Raw genomic sequence first — 18,412 nt, 5'->3', positions numbered from 1 at the left:
CTTTCAGTAATTCTCACTATAGGACAGTGGTTCTTAACCTTGTTGGAGGTACCGAACCCCACCAGTTGCATATGCGCATTCACCGACCCTTCTTTAGTGAAAAATAAAATGTTGGGTTTTTTTCAAATTCAAGACAAAGTTATATGTTTTTGGGAACACTTTAGTATGGGGAACATATTCTAAGTAAGAAAGACTTAATTTAGAGTTATTTGGTTAGGGTTGGGGTTAGAGGGTTAGGGCCATGGTTAGAGGGTTAGGGTTGTAATAAGGCCATGCCAAATAAGGCATTAATAAGTACTTAATGACTAGTTAAGAGCCAATATCTTACTAACTTGCATGTTAATAAGCAACTAATTAATGGTGAATATGTTCCCCATACTAAAGTTTTACCATGTTTTGTTACTGGTGCACAAAATTAACCGTACATGAACATCACCTTGTTCAAAGAACAAAACCAACAGAGTGCATAAACTCACAACAAATTACACACCTGCAAATCAGTGTGACTTCTGCTGTTGCCATATCCGTAGTACGCCGATAGGGAGAAGTTTTTATTTACACGATGAGTCGGGTGTGTCTTGACCTCCGCCGAACCCCTGAGCCCGACTCACCGAACCCAGGTTAAGAACCACTGCTATAGGAACTAAAAAATAATACATTTTGCTTTTGCCATAACTAAAGTTAGGTTAGTATGTTTGAAAAATATGTTTTCTTAATTTTTCTCTAGGTTCTGCACCTCCCCGGAGTTCTCTAGCGCCTCCTAGGGGAGTTAAATTAACAATAAATTGATGTATTGAGAAAGAGTGAAAAATGTTCCGCTCCTTTGACACTTTTTTTCCCTCATATCTAAAAAAAAATGTTTAACTTTGGCCTTAACAGCGTGTGTGTGTGTGTGTGTGTGTGTGTGTGTGCGTGTGTGTGTGTGTGTGTGTCTGTGTGTGTGTGTGTGTCTGTGTGTGTCTGTGTGTGTGTGTGTGTGTGTGTGTGTGTGTGTGTGTGTGTGTGTGTGTGTGTGTGTGTGTGTGTGTGTGTGTGTGTGTGTGTGTGTGTGCACCTCAGATGGCTGCTGCTTGGTTTCCAGAGAGAGTTCGAACACAGTGACGCTCTTCGTTTATTCGAGATCCTGAGTTGCGACCACCTGGAGCTCATTTCCCAGCAAGTAGACCGAGCCCGTCATCAGGAAAGGCTGGCACAAACATATTGCACAGGTGAAACCTCCAGCTGAAGTGGCCATAAAAAATAAAAATAAAATATATGCATATATATATGCATATGTATGCATGTTTTTCCAGATGATGGGTGCGAGTCACAGCTTCAGGCTGTCAACACAGACTTCACATTTGAGTTGTTTATCTGTGCGGCCATCTTGCTGGACCACAGAGACACTCTGCTGCAATGTCGAGATGAAGTCCAGCTGATTCAGTTCACCAGCAGGTTGGCATTGTGCTAAAACATCCACCCACTGACCACAAAATTAGACCCATAATTTAAAAGGGCTCTATCCCACTTATGTGTATGTTTAAAATGTTATACTCTCATTTCTCAACTCACAATTTTAGGAAGTATGAGAAGTACGAATATTTGGCAACTTCATTGTGACCACTGCACAATACCGTGTCGCTTTTCTTGAAAATGACATTGAGAAAATGTTTTTTTGGACGTAAGAATTCTGTATACAAACTGGGGTAAGGTAGCAATGGAAAACAGTTTTGTTCACCGGGCTAAGTCACTGCTCCTCTGCTCTCGCGACTTCAGCTGTTCGACACTAATATCCAATATTTAATTCTTCCTATGTCCTATAAGGGGAGAAAGGAGAAAATAAGGACAATTCCATGGCCGCCAAAAAATAGGATTGTGGTCAGGCACGTGCACATTTTGAGGGCAGGTTTCTTAAGCCAGAAAAAGGACACCATCACACAAAAAAAATCATTAAATTAAACTAAAATTTAAAAAAAACCTAAATGTGTACAGTTCGCAAATTATTTTCTTTTACTGTTTTCAGACAGTGTTAAAGCAAAAACAGCATCACAGTAATGATATGCAGTCATCCCTAGTTACTTTGCACAACAATTAATATATAAATAAATACACACACACATATATATATATATATATATATATATATATATATATATATATATATATATATATATATATATATATATATATATATATATATATATATATACACACACTACCGTTCAAAAGTTTGGGGTCACATTGAAATGTCCTTATTTTTTAAGGAAAAGCACTGTACTTTTTAATGAAGATAACTTTAAACTAGTCTTAACTTTAAAGAAATACACTCTATACATTGCTACTGTGGTAAATGACTATTCTAGCTGCAAATGTCTGGTTTTTGGTGCAATATCTACATAGGTGTATAGAGGCCCATTTCCAGCAACTATCACTCCAGTGTTCTAATGGTACAATGTGTTTGCTCATTGGCTCAGAAGGCTAATTGATGATTAGAAAACCCTCGTGCAATCATGTTCACACATCTGAAAACAGTTTAGCTCGTTACAGAAGCTACAGAACTGACCTTCCTTTGAGCAGATTGAGTTTCTGGAGCATCACATTTGTGGGGTCAATTAAACGCTCAAAATGGCCAGAAAAAGAGAACTTTCATCTGAAACTCGACAGTCTATTCTTGTTCTTAGAAATGAAGGCTATTCCACAAAATTGTTTGGGTGACCCCAAACTTTTGAACGGTAGTATATATATATATATATATATATATATATATATATATATATATATATATATATATATATATATATATATATATATATATATATATATATATATATATATACACATATATATACATATATATATATATATATATATATACATATATATATATTATGTAGTGTGTGTAATTGTTTTTTTCATGCATAAAAAAAGACTAAATAAACTAAAAAACTCAGTACTACAGTAGTATCAGTCACTAGATGAGAACAAAGCGAACAGATCACGCTATTCAGTATCATGGCCACTGATTGGCTAAGCCTCAGAAGCATTGCTATATTGGATTGAAAGAGTATAAATGTGTCTAAAAGGTCTTATTTCATGTCTAGGGGGTGTCACAGCGTGTAGGTGACGAACCCCAAGATGCAGAGACGGCAGGCTTGGTGCAGGAAAACATGATTTAATTTAACACTAAAACAAGAATAAACAAAAGGGTACAAACAAAAGGCGCGCACAAGGCGGAGAACAAACTTGGCTATGAACAAAAACTAGCACAAAGGCTAACTGTGGACAAGAAACAAAAACACTTACTGTGACACGAAGGAACTATGACATGAGCAGAGTGAACAGAAGTAGTCACAGCTACAACGATAAGTATTAATGACATTGACAATCATAATGACATGTAGTAGCGACAATATTCCAGCACAGACTGGATGGCAAGGGAGGTTTAAATAGTAGCTGGCTGATTGACACCAGGTGTGGCCAGGTGCCAATCAGCCGCAGCTGAGGGGAAGCAGCGCTCAGGGAGACAAGCAGGAAACAAACAAAATAAAAGCGCTGACAGGAAATAAAGACAAACAGAGGAAAAACTCAAAACATAACTAAACTGTCAGTGACAAACCTGACAGAGGGCTCACATAGTGTTGAAAAACATTTTTATGAAATAACCTTTAAACTGTTTTTTATACTCTAGCTATGAACACATTTGAATTAAAAAGGATGATTCCTACTTTGCGGAAACACATTTGCCGTGGTGATATCTGGAATTAAATGACAGCGATAAAGGAGGAAGGGCTGTACAATATACTGTATTTCACCAGACTTTTGTACCATACCGTAGCGCAACTTTAGACCCACCTTTCATCCCATCAGTTATGATATTACAAGGAACTGTAAAGTAATGATTAGATTGAATGGTCCACCAGAACAAGCAAGGGTATTAGTGGTCAGAGACTTGAAGGAACTTGAACAATATCAATGAAAAAGATGATGATGATAAACAAGTGGAATAGTGGGGAAATGTTCCTTGTTTATTGTGTACTGTGTGCAGAGAAACAGTGTGGACAACCAACATGATGGAAGAACAAATGAGCTGCACAAAATTCAAGTCTTTTGACTATCATGATCATAAATGCTATGAGTTAGAAAATAACATTGACCCAGATATTCACTTCTATCAGGACTCTAATGTGGACTGTGAGTATTATACTGACGAACAGTTTAATTCAAATGTTAAAATGGAAGGCTTTTCTGTGATTCATTTCAACAGCAGGAGTCTTTACAGTAACTTTTCCAAAATTAAAGAGTATCTTAAACAAATACAGCAAAGGTTTACCATAATAGCAATTTCAGAGACTTGGTTGAGTGATAGTAAGGAATTACTGGATGGATTAGAGGGATATGAAATGTTTTGGCAAAACAGGATGAACAAAAGGGGACGGGGTGTTGTATTGTCTGTGATGTCCTCTCTCAAATGTAGGCTGATTGCTGACATGACAACTGCTATTGACAATCTGATGGAATGTGTAACTATTGAAATCAGTGCTGAAAGATCCAAAAACATATTAATTAGTTGTATTTATAGAACTCCAGGATCATGCATTGATCAATTTAATAAGAAAATGTTTGAGTTATATGAAAGACATAATGATAAGGTGATCTTGATTTGTGGTGACTTCAACATTGATTTGATGAAATTTAATGATCACATGAAAACCACTGATTTTGTTAATCTTATGTTTAGCTTGAGTTTCTTTCCACTAATTGTAAAACCTAGCAGAATAACAAAGGACAGCTTAACACTGATTGACAATATTTTTATAAATGTATTTGATGGGAATAGAAAAAGTGGACTCTTAGTGACTGATGTAAGTGATCACTTGCCTGTCTTTACAGTGATCCAAATGAACAAGGAGAAAAACTTACAAACAAAAAGACAAATAAATAACTTTGTTAGAATAAAATCACCAGAAGCAGTTAAGGCATTCAAGGCTGATCTTTTAAATCAGGATTGGCAAAATGTTTTTGTGGAGGACACTAATGAAGCATACGATACATTCCTGGATATATTTCTGACACTTTATGACCGTCATTGTCCATTGAGAGAATATAAGCAAAATACTAAAAAGAGGGAGAAACCATGGATAACAGGGGGTTTAGTAAAAGCCTGTAAAAAAAAAAAAAAAAAGGCTTTACAAGGAATTTATTAAGCATCGAACAACAGAAAATGAGGACAAATATAAAAAGTATAAAAACAGATTGACATGTATCATGAGGCTGCAACAAAAAAACTATTATGAACAATTGCTGCATAAACATAAAAATAATATCATTGAAACCTGGAATGTGCTTAATACAATGATTAAAAAATCTAGCAAAAAGGATTTTACAGCTTATCTGGTAAAAGATGACAACTCAATTATTGAAAATATAGAAGAAATAGCTGAGGAATTCAATACGTTTTTTGTGAATGTTGGCCCAAATTTGGCAAAAAATATAAATTTTAATATGAATGATGAGAAAAAGTTAAAGCGTGTATCTGACATTAAAAATTCAATGTTTCTTGGTGGAGTTTGTGAAAGTGATGTGTTAGAAATGGTTAGAAAGTTTAAAAACAAAAAATCTGTCGATGGTAACAACGTGGATATGTCACTTGTTAAAGAAGTGGTGGATTGTGTCCTGAAGCCGTTTACTTATATATGTAATAAATCTTTATCAACTTGAACTTTTCCTGACAAAATGAAAATTGCTAAAGTTATTCCAATTTATAAAAATGGTGATAAACACATGGTCTCAAATTATAGACCTGTGTCTCTACTACCTCAATTTGCAAAAATTATTGAGAAATTATTTGTAAATAGACTTGATCAGTTCATTGACAAACATGAGCTACTGAATGATCAGCAGTATGGGTTCAGGAGTAATCGATCTACATCCCTAGCGGTGATGGACTTTGTAGAAAACGTAGCTACAGCAATAGAAAAGAAACAACACACCGTTGGAGTATTTATTGACTTATGTAAAGCTTTTGACACAATCGATCATTCCTTACTTCTGCAAAAATTGGAAAACTATGGCATAAGAGGTGTTTCACAACAGTGGTTAAGTAGTTATTTAAGTAATAGATCTCAATATGTGGAAATTAATAAGACTAAATCACAGCCAAGAAGAGTAACTTGCGGGGTGCCACAAGGCTCGGTATTGGGACCTAAGTTATTTATACTATATTTAAATGATATTTGTTCAGTGTCTAATAAATTGAAATTTATTATGTTTGCAGATGATACAAATGTATATTGTTCAGGAGAAGACTTGAAGTGTTGAGGATAATAGAGGTTGAGTTGATTCAGCTAAAAAAATGGTTTGATATTAATAAGTTATCATTAAATGATAAGAAAACTAAGTTTATGGTGTTTAGTGGTGCAAGGACAAACTGTGAAGCAAAATTAAAATTAAATCAAGTGGAAATTGATAGAGTATATGAAACTAAATTCTTGGGAATAATAATTGATCATAAATTATGTTGGAAACCGCATATTGAATATATAAAGGGAAAAATATCCAAATCCATTGCTATTCTTTATAAAGTAAAACACATGCCAAATAAGAAATGTTTGCATATGTTATATTATTCTTTTATTTTTCCATATTTAACATATTGTGTTGAAGTTTGGGGAAATGTTTATAAAACAAACGTAGACCCAATAATTAAACTTCAAAAAAGGGTCATTAGAATAATACACAAAGCGTGCTACTATGAACATACCAATCCATTATTTATTAGTTCTAATGTGTTAAAATTTTCAGATATTGTGTTTTTAAAAACAATGGAAATTATGTTTCGAGTAAAGAACAACAGCCTTCCAGCTTGTATTCTTAGGTTATTTCAATTAAGAGGAGAAAACTATAATTTACGGGGATATTGTTTTTTGAAATATGTAAAGCAAGAACGAATACAAAATACAAATGTATTTCAGTTTTAGGAGTTAAATGGTGGAACAAGCTCAGTGATGTGTTGAAGACATGTACTTCTTTGTTGTCAAGACTTTGTCTGTGGCGTGGTTTGCTCTCCCGTGGTGCAAATGAATTGGACCATACGTGGCGTGCAGGTGAGGACATGTTTAATCTTTTAACTCAAACAAAAAGGTACAAACAAAAGGCGCGCACAAATGCGGAAGTAGAAAACTAGACTATGAAACAAAAGACATGCACGTGGGCACAAAACTATGAACAATAAACAAAACTTACTTGGCATGAGATGAAACAAGAACTATGGTAAACAGGTGCAGAGCATAAATTTGTGTGGAGAAGGTGTGTGATGTTGCCAGGACGAACAACAGAAACAGAAAAGCTTATATAGTGACATGATAAGTGAAAACAGGTGCGTGACTAACCGTGAACAGGTGCGTGACATGACAATGTGAACCAGGTGAAACTAATGGTTGCTATGGTGACAAAGCAAGGGAGTGAAGACAAGAACTAAAAAGTGTCCAAAAACCAAGCAAAACAAAAACATGATCAACACAGACATGACAGAGCCCCCCCCTTACGGACAGATCCCAGATGTCCAAAAAAAAAAAACAGGATCAAGAGTCATGGGAGGGCGGGAAGGGGACATGGCGGTGGGTCGCCAGGCCAAGTGGCCCCGAATCCACCGGGGCAGAGTCAGGTGGCGGCGACGCGTAGAGCGCCGCTGTACCAGGCGAGGTGGGCGACCTGGGAATGGCCATATCCATGGCCGACGAGGAGGTCGGCGCACTTGGCGTGGCGGACGACCAGGTAGTGGCCACATTCGTGGCAGACGAGGAGGCAGGCGCGTCGTCGTCGTTGCAGGCGTGGAAGCAGCCGATGACGCAGGTGCAGCAGACGAAGCAGGCAGCGAAGCTCGGCGTGGTGCGTCAGGCGGAGAGTCTCGGCGTGGCGGGTCTTGGCGAGGGTCTTGGTCTTGGCGAGGGTCTTGGCGAGGGTCTGGGTCTTGGTCTTGGCGAGGGTCTTGGTCTTGGCGTGGGTCTTGGTCTTGGCGTGGGGGGTCTTGGTCTTGGTCTTGGCGTGGTTGGTCTTGGTCTTGGACTTGGCGTGGTTGGTCTTGGTCTTGGACTTGGCGTGGTTGGTCTTGGACTTGGTCTTGGCGTGGTTGGTCTTGGCGTGGTTGGTCTTGGCGTGGCGGTGCTTGGATTTGGTCTTGGCGTGGCGGTGCTTGGTTTTGTCGTGGAGCTGCGACTGGCGGCACTGGGCGTCGTGGAGCTGCGACTGGCGGCACTGGGCGTCGTGGAGCTGCGACTGGCGGCACTGGGCATCGTGAAGCTGCGACTGGCGGCACTAGGCGTCGTGAAGCTGCGACTGGCGGCACTAGGCGTCGTGAAGCTGCGACTGGCGGCACTTGGCGTCGTGAAGCTGCGACTGGCGGCACTTGGCGTCGTGAAGCTGCGACTGGCGGCACTTGGCGTCGTGAAGCTGCGACTGGCGGCACTTGGCGTCGTGAAGCTGCGACTGGCGGCACTTGGCGTCGTGAAGCTGCGACTGGCGGCGCTTGGCGTCGTGAAGCTGCGACTGGCGGCGCTTGGCGTCGTGGAGCTGCGACTGGCGGCGCTTGGCGTCGTGGAGCTGCGACTGGCGGCGCTTGGCGTGGAGCAGGTACTGGCGGCGCTTGGCGTGGAGCAGGTACTGGTGGCGCTTGGCGTGGAGCAGGTACTGGTGGCGCTTGGCGTGGAGCAGGTACTGGTGGCGCTTGGCGTGGTGGGGCTTGGCGTGGAGCTGGGCGTGGAGCAGGTGGATCTTGGAATGGTCGAAAAACTGGTGGTGGTGGCCGTGCTGGTGGCTGTGGTTTGGCAGGTCGAAAGACAGGTGGTGGGGGTCGTGCTGGAGGCTGTGGCTTGGCGTGACGAAAGACTGGTGGTGGAGGTCGTGCTGGAGGCTGTGGCTTGGCAAGGCGATGCTGAACCACCCCACCTGAACATTTCCCAGCCCTAGCCCCCCCCTCAAGGAGCGGATCCCAGACGCGCTCCCCGCGGTCTGGAACCGTCTTTTGGGGTGGGTGGAGGGAGGTCAGGAGGGGGGCTAAATCCTCCCCTCTAAATTGTCCAAAATGTCTTTCCTTCCCCCCCACCTGGGCTTTTGTGGGTGGATAAAAAGAAAAAATTTGTGACGGGGGCGGGGTTTGAGTCTTGGGGGGCGGGGCATGAAAACTGGGTGACTGTGATTGACATGCTCTTATTTCTAAAAACATGTTTTGATAGTGCTCTATCTTGGACTTAGAGTCTTTTGCTGGGGGCGGGTGATCAAAAGAAAAAGAATTCAGGAAAAAAAAATCTTGGTCTATGATGTCATCCTGGCTAAGCCGGGCAGGCTGTGGCCCATTTCCGCCCGGAGGGGGAGGAGCTTGCAGGAGCGCAGCGTGCTGTCCGCTCACCTTCCCTGACGTCCTCGGTCTGGAGCGCCGCTTCCGGGACAGGGATGACGTGCCAACGTCCCCGGGCCAAACGGAGCTGATCGGCACCAGTTTGCCGGTCGGACCCCACATGAGATCCCTGCGCTCCATGGGGGAATGGCGGAGTGTCTCTGCTTCCATGGCGCGCAGGACCTCCCACGTTCCTTTGTCCAATCTTGCGGGAGAACTCTTATGCTGGCGACATCTGTCAAGACTTTGTCTGTGGCGTGGTTTGCTCTCCCGTGGTGCAAATGAATTGGACCATACGTGGCGTGCAGGTGAGGACATGTTTAATCTTTTAACTCAAACAAAAAGGTACAAACAAAAGGCGCGCACAAATGCGGAAGTAGAAAACTAGACTATGAAACAAAAGACATGCACGTGGGCACAAAACTATGAACAATAAACAAAACTTACTTGGCATGAGATGAAACAAGAACTATGGTAAACAGGTGCAGAGCATAAATTTGTGTGGAGAAGGTGTGTGATGTCGCCAGGACGAACAACAGAAACAGAAAAGCTTATATAGTGACATGATAAGTGAAAACAGGTGCGTGACTAACCGTGAACAGGTGCGTGACATGACAATGTGAACCAGGTGAAACTAATGGTTGCTATGGTGACAAAGCAAGGGAGTGAAGACAAGAACTAAAAAGTGTCCAAAAACCAAGCAAAACAAAAACATGATCAACACAGACATGACATTTGTTAAGGTTTAAGAAAACATTGAAAGGTGAAATAATTGAAAATTATAAAATATAGCAACGATTACTTTCATCCCATTGATTTTTTTTTCTTTTTAATGTTGATGTTCCAGGTAATCTTATTTTCAGTGAAGGTATAGGATAGGCAAATATAAGCCTTGGCTTCAGCCTATTCCTTTTTCGGTCATGCTTTTTCTTTTCTTTTCTTTTTGTGTGTAAATGTGTATGATTGTTATATATGTATAATTTGTACTGTACTGTCACACAAAATGGTTAATGGTTGATTATATGACCGAAATAAACTTATTTCATTTCACTTATTTCATTTCACTTATTTCATTTCATATTAAATTAAACAGGACTGGTGAACATGTCTAATTTGCATAACAGTAAAACTGGTAAAATAATTTGCCTGCCCATTCAACCTCGATTTTGAAATTAATGGTGAAGTAGTTAAAACGGCAACCAGTGACACAAGGAAAGTAGATTCGACTCCATTTGGGCAAGACTTTGCCTTGTTTTTCTGTTTTGTCTAGGAAATGTCGTACTAGTAGGAACACAATGTTTTCAACGACACTAATAATGCTGTGGCTAATTTTGCACCAAACAACGACAGGGGATTTCACAAACAGTCTCACAATAACTGAAATAAATGCCTCGTATAGATATCAAAATATATTTCGGGGGAATTGATTACTGAGAGTATTTTTTTCTTCTTACATGAATTGAAAGAAAATTGGGCTCCAGCAGAAAGGGCACCATTAGGGTTCTATCTTTGCACATCCTGATTGTGGTGAGCAGCTGCCCAGGAGTTGCAATGTGATTTTTGAGCCTTAGCACTTAACTGTGTGTCGCTGTAGAGCTGTGAGCAGTGGCAGCAGGTGGGGGTGAGGGAGTGGAGCCAACCCTCGACCCATATACCAGTCGCAACAGAGTAGGCGCGGTTGCGGGAAGAAGGCTGCCAAATCCGAGAGTTGAGATGAGAATAAGGCAGATAGCAATTTAAAAGCCCCTGGAATTATCAGTACAAGGCCACTTTAATCAAAGCTGTATCAAGTTTAGAGATGGCTACCAAATTCAGTACTTTGATAGATACTGCCGAACACCAACCGAAAACCGTCGTATCGGTCATCGATTTACGTAAAATCCAACGGCGGCATGTTTCGATAAACTTTGTTGCATGTGACGTCACGTCCGATTACAAACTGGCGTAAAAAAGGTAAAAAAGCAGTCAAGCTATCAGAGCGGACTCAATGTTACAATTTTCAATTCAATCTAAGCCAGAAGGTGCTCAAAAGAGCAGTAAGGCTGCACTTTTCAAAATGTGCTAGCTCGATGCTAATATACTTTTAGAATTTGCCATATACGGTATATGCTAAAGATTACCGTTAGTGATTTTACCTGGCGACTTCAACTCTTCTAAATTTGGTATTTAAAACTACAACTAAGATGTATGTTACAATCAAGTACAATACTTACAGTATAAACACTTTGTAGGGCTCAACAAAAGACAAGACTGGCAGATTTAACTAAACGGCAAAGACTACTTGTTATGTTATTGATGTTTTTAATTGATTTTCATGATTACAAACATACAAGTAAATCAAAATCAATAGTCAGTTATTTATGGTAAAAAATATATATAAAAATACATAATATATAAAATATATATATACAGTATAGTATACATATTTGTATATATATATTATACAGTACAGGCCAAAAGTTTGGACACACCTTCTCCTCATTCAATGTGTTTTCTTTATTTCATGACTATTTACATTGTAGATTGTCACTGAAGGCATCAAAACTATGAATGAACACATGTGAAGTTATGTACTTAACAAAAAAAAGGTGAAATAACTGAAAACCTGTTTTATATTCTAGTTTCTTCAAAATAGCCACCCTTTGCTCTGATTACTTTTTCGCACACTCTTGGCATTCTCTCGATAAGCTTCAAGAGGTAGTCACCTGAAATGGTTTTCACTTCACAGGTGTACTTGAAGCTCATCGAGAGAATGCCAAGAGTGTGCAAAGCATTAATCAGAACAAAGGGTGGCTATTTTGAAGAAACTATAATATAAAACGTGTTTTCAGTTATTTCATCTTTTTTTGTTAAGTACATAACTCCACGTGTTCATTCATAGTTTTTGTCAGGACTTGGTCCCTGGCGTGGTTGGTTCTCCCAGAAGGCAACGGAAAATTGGCGCGTGCGAGGCGTGAATTTAAATACATGTTTATTTAACAACAAAAAAGGAATAAACAAAAGGCGCTCACAGTGGAGGTAGAAAACTTGGCTATACAAAACAAAAGACTTGCACAAGGGCACAAAAACTATTAAACAAAACTTACTTGGCATGAGGAAAAAGCATGAAAAAGAGCAGCATGGATCATGAGCGTGAACAGAGTGGCAGGAGTGTGAATGTGATGTCGCCAGGACGAACAACAGAAACAGAAAAGCTTATATAGTGACATGATCAGTGAAAACAGGTGCGTGACTCTAAACGTGAACAGGTGCGTGACATGACGATGTGAACCAGGTGAAAACTAATGAGTTGCTATGGAAACAAACAAACCAGGAAGTGCAACCAAGAACTAAAAAGAGTCCAAAAAACAAACAACACATGACCAAAACAAAAACATGATCAACAGACATGACAGAGCCCCTCCCTTAAGGACAGATCCCAGATGTCCAAAAACAAATAAAACAAGGCAGGATCAAGAGTCATGGGAGGGCGGGAGGGGGACATGGCGGTGGGTCGCCAGACCAGGTGTCCCCGAATCCACCGGGGCAGAGTTAGATGCCGGCGACGCGTAGAGCGCCGCTGTACCAGACGAGGTGGACGACCTGGGAATGGCCACATTCGTGGCCGACGAGGAGGTCGGCAAACCTGGCGTGGCGGACGCCCATGGAATGGCCACATCCGTGGCTGACTAGGAGGTGGATGCGTTGTCATCGTGGCAGGAGCAGATGACGCAGGTGCAGCAGACGGCGAGGCTTGGCGTGGTGCGTCGGGCGGCAAAGCTTGGCGTGGCGGGTCTTTGTCTTGGCATGGTGGTGCTTGGTCTTTGTCTTGGCTTGGGGGGTCTTGGTCTTTGTCTTGGCTTGGGGGGTCTTGGTCTTTGTCTTGGCTTGGGGGGTCTTGGTCTTTGTCTTGGCGTGGGTCAGGGTCTTGGTCTTGGCATGGGTCAGGGTCTTGGTCTTGGCGTGGGTCAGGGTCTTGGCGTGGGTCTTGGTCTTGGCGTGGGTCTTGGTCTTGGTGTGGAGCTAGTACCGGAGCTTGCCGTCGTGGAGCTGGTACCAGAGCTTGCCGTCGTGGAGCTGGTACCGGAGCTTGCCGTCGTGGAGCTGGTACCGGAGCTCGGCGTGGTGGGTCTTGGCGTGGTGGGGCTGGTGCTGCGACGGGGGCCAGCCGTGGTGCTGCGACGGGTGCCAGCCGTGGTGCAGCAACTGGAGCTTGGCAGCGTGGTGCAGCAACTGGAGCTTGGCAGCGTGGTGCAGCAACTGGAGCTTGGCAGCGTGGTGCAGCAACTGGAGCTTGGCAGCGTGGAAATACCGGTGGTGGTGGCCGAACCGGAGGTTGCGGCTTAGCAGGCCGAAAGACTGGTGGTGGCGGCCGTGCTGGAGGCTGTGGCTTGGCAGACCGAAGAACTGCCCCACCTGAACAGTTCCCAGCCCTAGCCCCCCCCCCCCCCCCCCCCCCCCCCCCTCAAGGAGCGGATCCCAGACGCGCTCCGGAACCGTCTTTTGGGGTGGGTGGAGAGAGGTCAGGAGGGGGGCAGAATCCTCCCCTTTTAATTGTCCAAAAAGTATTTTATTCTTCCCCACCTGGGATTGATTGGGAGAGAAAAAAAATGTTTGTGACTTGGGCGTGGCTTGAGTCCTGGGGGGCGGGGCATGGAATTTGGGTGGCTTGGATTTACTTGCTCTAATGTCCAAAATCATGTTCTGATAGTGTTGTATCATGTTTATGGGTTTAGAGTCTTTTGCTGGAGGGGAGTGATCAAAAGAAAAAGTCTTGAAAAAAAAATCCTGGTCTGTGAAGTCATCAGGGCGAAGCTGGGCTGCCTGCTGCTTGCTTCCGCCCGGAGGGGGAGGAGCTTGCGGAAGTGAGGCGTCCTCTCTCTTTGCGGAAGTCCTCCGTCTTGGGCGACGCTTCCGCGGCTGGGGCGACGTGCCAACGTGCCAACGTCGTCCTCGGACCAAATGGAGCACAATGGCACCAGTCTTCCATCTGGCGCCCACATCATGTCTCTGTGCTCCATGGAGGAGTAGCGCAGAGTTTCCTCCTCCATCGCGCGCAGGACCGCCCAAGAAGCCTCGTCAAAAACGTCCAATTTTTGTGCGGGAGAATTTTTCTGCTGGCAACATACTGTCAGGACTTGGTCCCTGGCGTGGTTGGTTCTCCCAGAAGGCAACGGAAAATTGGCGCGTGCGAGGCGTGAATTTAAATACATGTTTATTTAACAATAAAAAAAGGAATAAACAAAAGGCGCTCACAGTGGAGGTAGAAAACTTGGCTATACAAAACAAAAGACTTGCACAAGGGCACAAAAACTATTAAACAAAACTTACTTGGCATGAGGAAAAAGCATGAAAAAGAGCAGCATGGATCATGAGCGTGAACAGAGTGGCAGGAGTGTGAATGTGATGTCGCAAGGACGAACAACAGAAACAGAAAAGCTTATATAGTGACATGATCAGTGAAAACAGGTGCGTGACTCTGAACGTGAACAGGTGCGTGACATGACGATGTGAACCAGGTGAAAACTAATGAGTTGCTATGGAAACAAACAAACCAGGAAGTGCAACCAAGAACTAAAAAGAGTCCAAAAAACAAACAACACATGGCCAAAACAAAAACATGATCAACAGACATGACAGTTTTGATGCCTTCAGTGACAATCTACAATGTAAATAGTCATGAAAACGCATTGAATGAGGAGAATTTGTGTTCTAACTATTGGCTTGTGCGGTATACAGTATGTGTATATATATGGATACATGTATATGTATATACACATGTGTATATATATATATATATATAAATATATATATATATATATATATATATATATATATATATATATATATATATATATATATATATACTGTTTATATATATATATATACTGTTTATATATATATATATATATACGGTTTATATATATATATATATATATATATATATATATATATATATATATATATATATATATATATATATATATATATATACTGTTTATATATGTATATGTATGTATATGTATGTATATATATATATATACATATATATACATATATATATATATATATATATACATATATACATACATACATACATATATATATATATATATATATATATATACATATATACATATATACACATATAAACATATATATATATATATATATATATATATACACATATAAACATATATATATATATATATATATATATATACACATATAAACATATATATATATATATATATATATATATATATATATATATATATATATATATATATATATATATATATATATACACACACACACACACATTTGAGGCAGCCACCACAGTTGACATACTGTACATCACAAAAAAGTCAATTTCTGTGTAATTGTTGGCCCAAAGCTAATGAGAATATTGGCAAATTGAGGGTAATACGTTTTTTTTGGTCGTTCTGTGTAGGTTTAGCTTGCAGTCGATAGTGTGTTTGATAGCCTGCTGGTCACAAAACACTGCATGAATGAATGAGACACTTGTGATTTAGGGCTATATAAATAAACATTGATTGATTGATTGATATATAGTGAAGTACATTAAATACGGCCGAAATATTATATTTTGACAAAAAAAGCATGTTTTATTGTACGTTTATGAGCTGGAGTATGTTTAAAACTATATTTAGACATGGTATTATGGTTTATTTTGTCAGGAAGACTAACATTACAGCCACACAAGTCCTTGGTAGCAAATGTAGTGCCTGTAGTTTAGTTGTCCCTACTCTCTCTATGCATGAGTCTGTCGTAGTCTATACACTACTGCCATCTATACTGTCTTGACATTGCAACTGCCTGCAGAGTCTACTATGTACAGTACTAGCAAATACAACACAGAAGTGTAAGAACACAAAATAACGCAACACGTCAGTCTTACATGTTGGATACAAAAAAATTACTTTAAAAAAAAGAAACAATTAACATTTATTAACACATTTAAACACAAAAGTACAGAATTGGTATCGTTGGGTACCAGTATCGATTGGTACCAATTCCTATTCAAGTAATATTTTTTTTTTGTTGTTGTTGTTATTGGTCAGAGATTAAGCCCTTTCAAAATGTGTTCATTATTATGATTTAAACTGCCTGCAGCTCACTATTTTGCATCCCAACTCTCTGAAAATGTCTACAAAGTTGAGTCCGGTGTGCAGGTATACCAAGTCCAGCAATTGTAAACAAAGAATGCAAATAACATTACAGTCTCTGTATGTATGTGATGTTTACTTTGTGTGCAGCCTTCAGGGAACACTGGACTTGAACAGCACGCTAAAGAAAGCGGAGCGTCATTTCTTCAACTACTGCAAGCGCTGTGCTTGGGACTCCATGAGCAACCACTGCAGAGCACACAAGAGCAAAGAAGAGGACTTTCTACATCAGCTGCGTTGTTTATTTGTTTTAAGATAGAAAACATTATTCCAGTCCCCGGAAAGTTTCTTCGTGTATTATTGTTTATCCTCCTGAGGGAAATGTATCGCATGATAGAAGCACCAACACAACTGTTTTTTTTTTTTATCGACTCGCATGTAATGTCAAAAGGAAATAATGCGATTGCTTCAGAACGGACTTTGTTATGTGATATTTTACTCGTGGGATGTGACACGCAACAGGTGGCGTTACTTCAAGTTATATTTATAATGACTTATAACTTGTAAGTTGACAGATGGGAATGAAAGAAAATGTCCTGCATGAGCACATGGTTTTACTACAGTTAATTATTTAATTACTTTTTTCTGTGCTAATACAGTAGTAACATTGCCTTCTTCATAGAATTTGGTTGTTAGCTAGAGTACGAACCCGATTTACTAAGATCCAAATTACACGTTCTAAACAGTGTGAGCGATCTATTAAATAGCGCATACTATTAGTGGCCGTGTTGCGGGTTATTAACTAAGACTGCGTGTACAATTGTTAAGTGGTGCAGACCACCTTTTGAATGAGGATTTTGTGTGTACTACACAGAGCCTAACCATGGAGACACTCATTTACTGCACATTCAGGTTATCATGCTCCTACCTGTGGCATTTTGCTAGGTTTTCAAACATGCGGGAGACATTTACCACTTTTTATGGGCATTTTAAAAGCAGGAGTGCAGTACATCTACATTGACTCCATTTTTTTTTCTTACCCCTGAAGGTGCATGGGAGAGAGGCTGCACTTACTCAAAAATGCATACTTCAAGAAGTTTTTTTTCGCATAAGAAATATTTTTATAATGATATATATTCTATGCGGAAAAAACAAACGTCATTAAAGGCCTACTGAAATGAAATGTTTTTATTTAAACGGGGATGGCAGATCCATTCTATGTGTCATACTTGATCATTTCGCGATATTGCCATATTTTTGCTGAAAGGATTTAGTATAGAACAACGATTTGACAAAAAATGTCAGCAAGAAAATGCCAAGCCACGTGTTACATCAACGTGGCTTCATAGTAAAAGAGTGCGGGTACTAGACTGGCCTGCCTGTAGTCCAGACCTGTCTCCTATTGAAAATGTGTGGCGCATTATGAAGCCTAAAATACCACAACGGAGACCCCCGGACTGTTGAACAACTTAAGTTGTACATCAAGCAAGAATGGGAAAGAATTCCATCTGAGAAGCTTAAAAAAAATTGTCTTCTCAGTTCCCAAACATTTACTGAGTGTTGTTAAAAGGAAAGGCCATGTAACACAGTGGTGAACATGCCCTTTCCCAACTACTTTGGCATGTGTTGCAGCCATGAAATTCTAAGTTAATTATTATTTGCAAAAAATAAATAAAGTTTATGAGTTTGAACATCAAATATCTTGTCTTTGTAGTGCATTCAATTGAATATGGGTTGAAAAGGATTTGCAAATCATTGTATTCCGTTTATATTTACATCTAACACAATTTCCCAACTCATATGAAAACGGGGTTTGTAGTAAAAAAAAAAAAAAAAAAGAAGTATTTTATTAACACACATTTTTCCCAGGCTTTCGCGGGCCACATACAATGATGGGGTGGGCCAGATGTGGCCCCCGGGCCTTGAGTTTGAT

At 40.4% G+C, this 18,412-nt stretch overlaps 1 protein-coding gene across 2 annotated transcripts in view; it reads left to right on the top strand.

The window, feature by feature from the left end:
• si:dkey-238d18.4 (TBC1 domain family member 15) overlaps positions 1-18,145 on the top strand; it is a 67,733-nt gene extending 49,588 nt beyond the window's left edge. For both annotated transcript variants that reach the window (XM_062064230.1, XM_062064229.1), the window contains exons 8-10: positions 1,060-1,208; positions 1,293-1,434; positions 16,630-18,145. In XM_062064230.1, coding sequence (XP_061920214.1) covers positions 1,060-1,208; positions 1,293-1,434; positions 16,630-16,798 — 460 coding nt within the window. In that variant the 3' untranslated portion in view covers positions 16,799-18,145. The remainder of the gene's footprint in view (positions 1-1,059; positions 1,209-1,292; positions 1,435-16,629) is intronic.
• Positions 18,146-18,412: the final 267 nt, after the last annotated feature.

The sequence above is a fragment of the Entelurus aequoreus genome, linkage group LG11, assembly GCF_033978785.1.
Source record: "Entelurus aequoreus isolate RoL-2023_Sb linkage group LG11, RoL_Eaeq_v1.1, whole genome shotgun sequence".
In the NCBI taxonomy this organism is placed as follows: Eukaryota; Metazoa; Chordata; class Actinopteri; order Syngnathiformes; family Syngnathidae; genus Entelurus; species Entelurus aequoreus.
The sequence above is the reverse complement of the archived record's forward strand: the minus strand, read 5'-3'. Positions and strand labels throughout refer to the sequence as shown.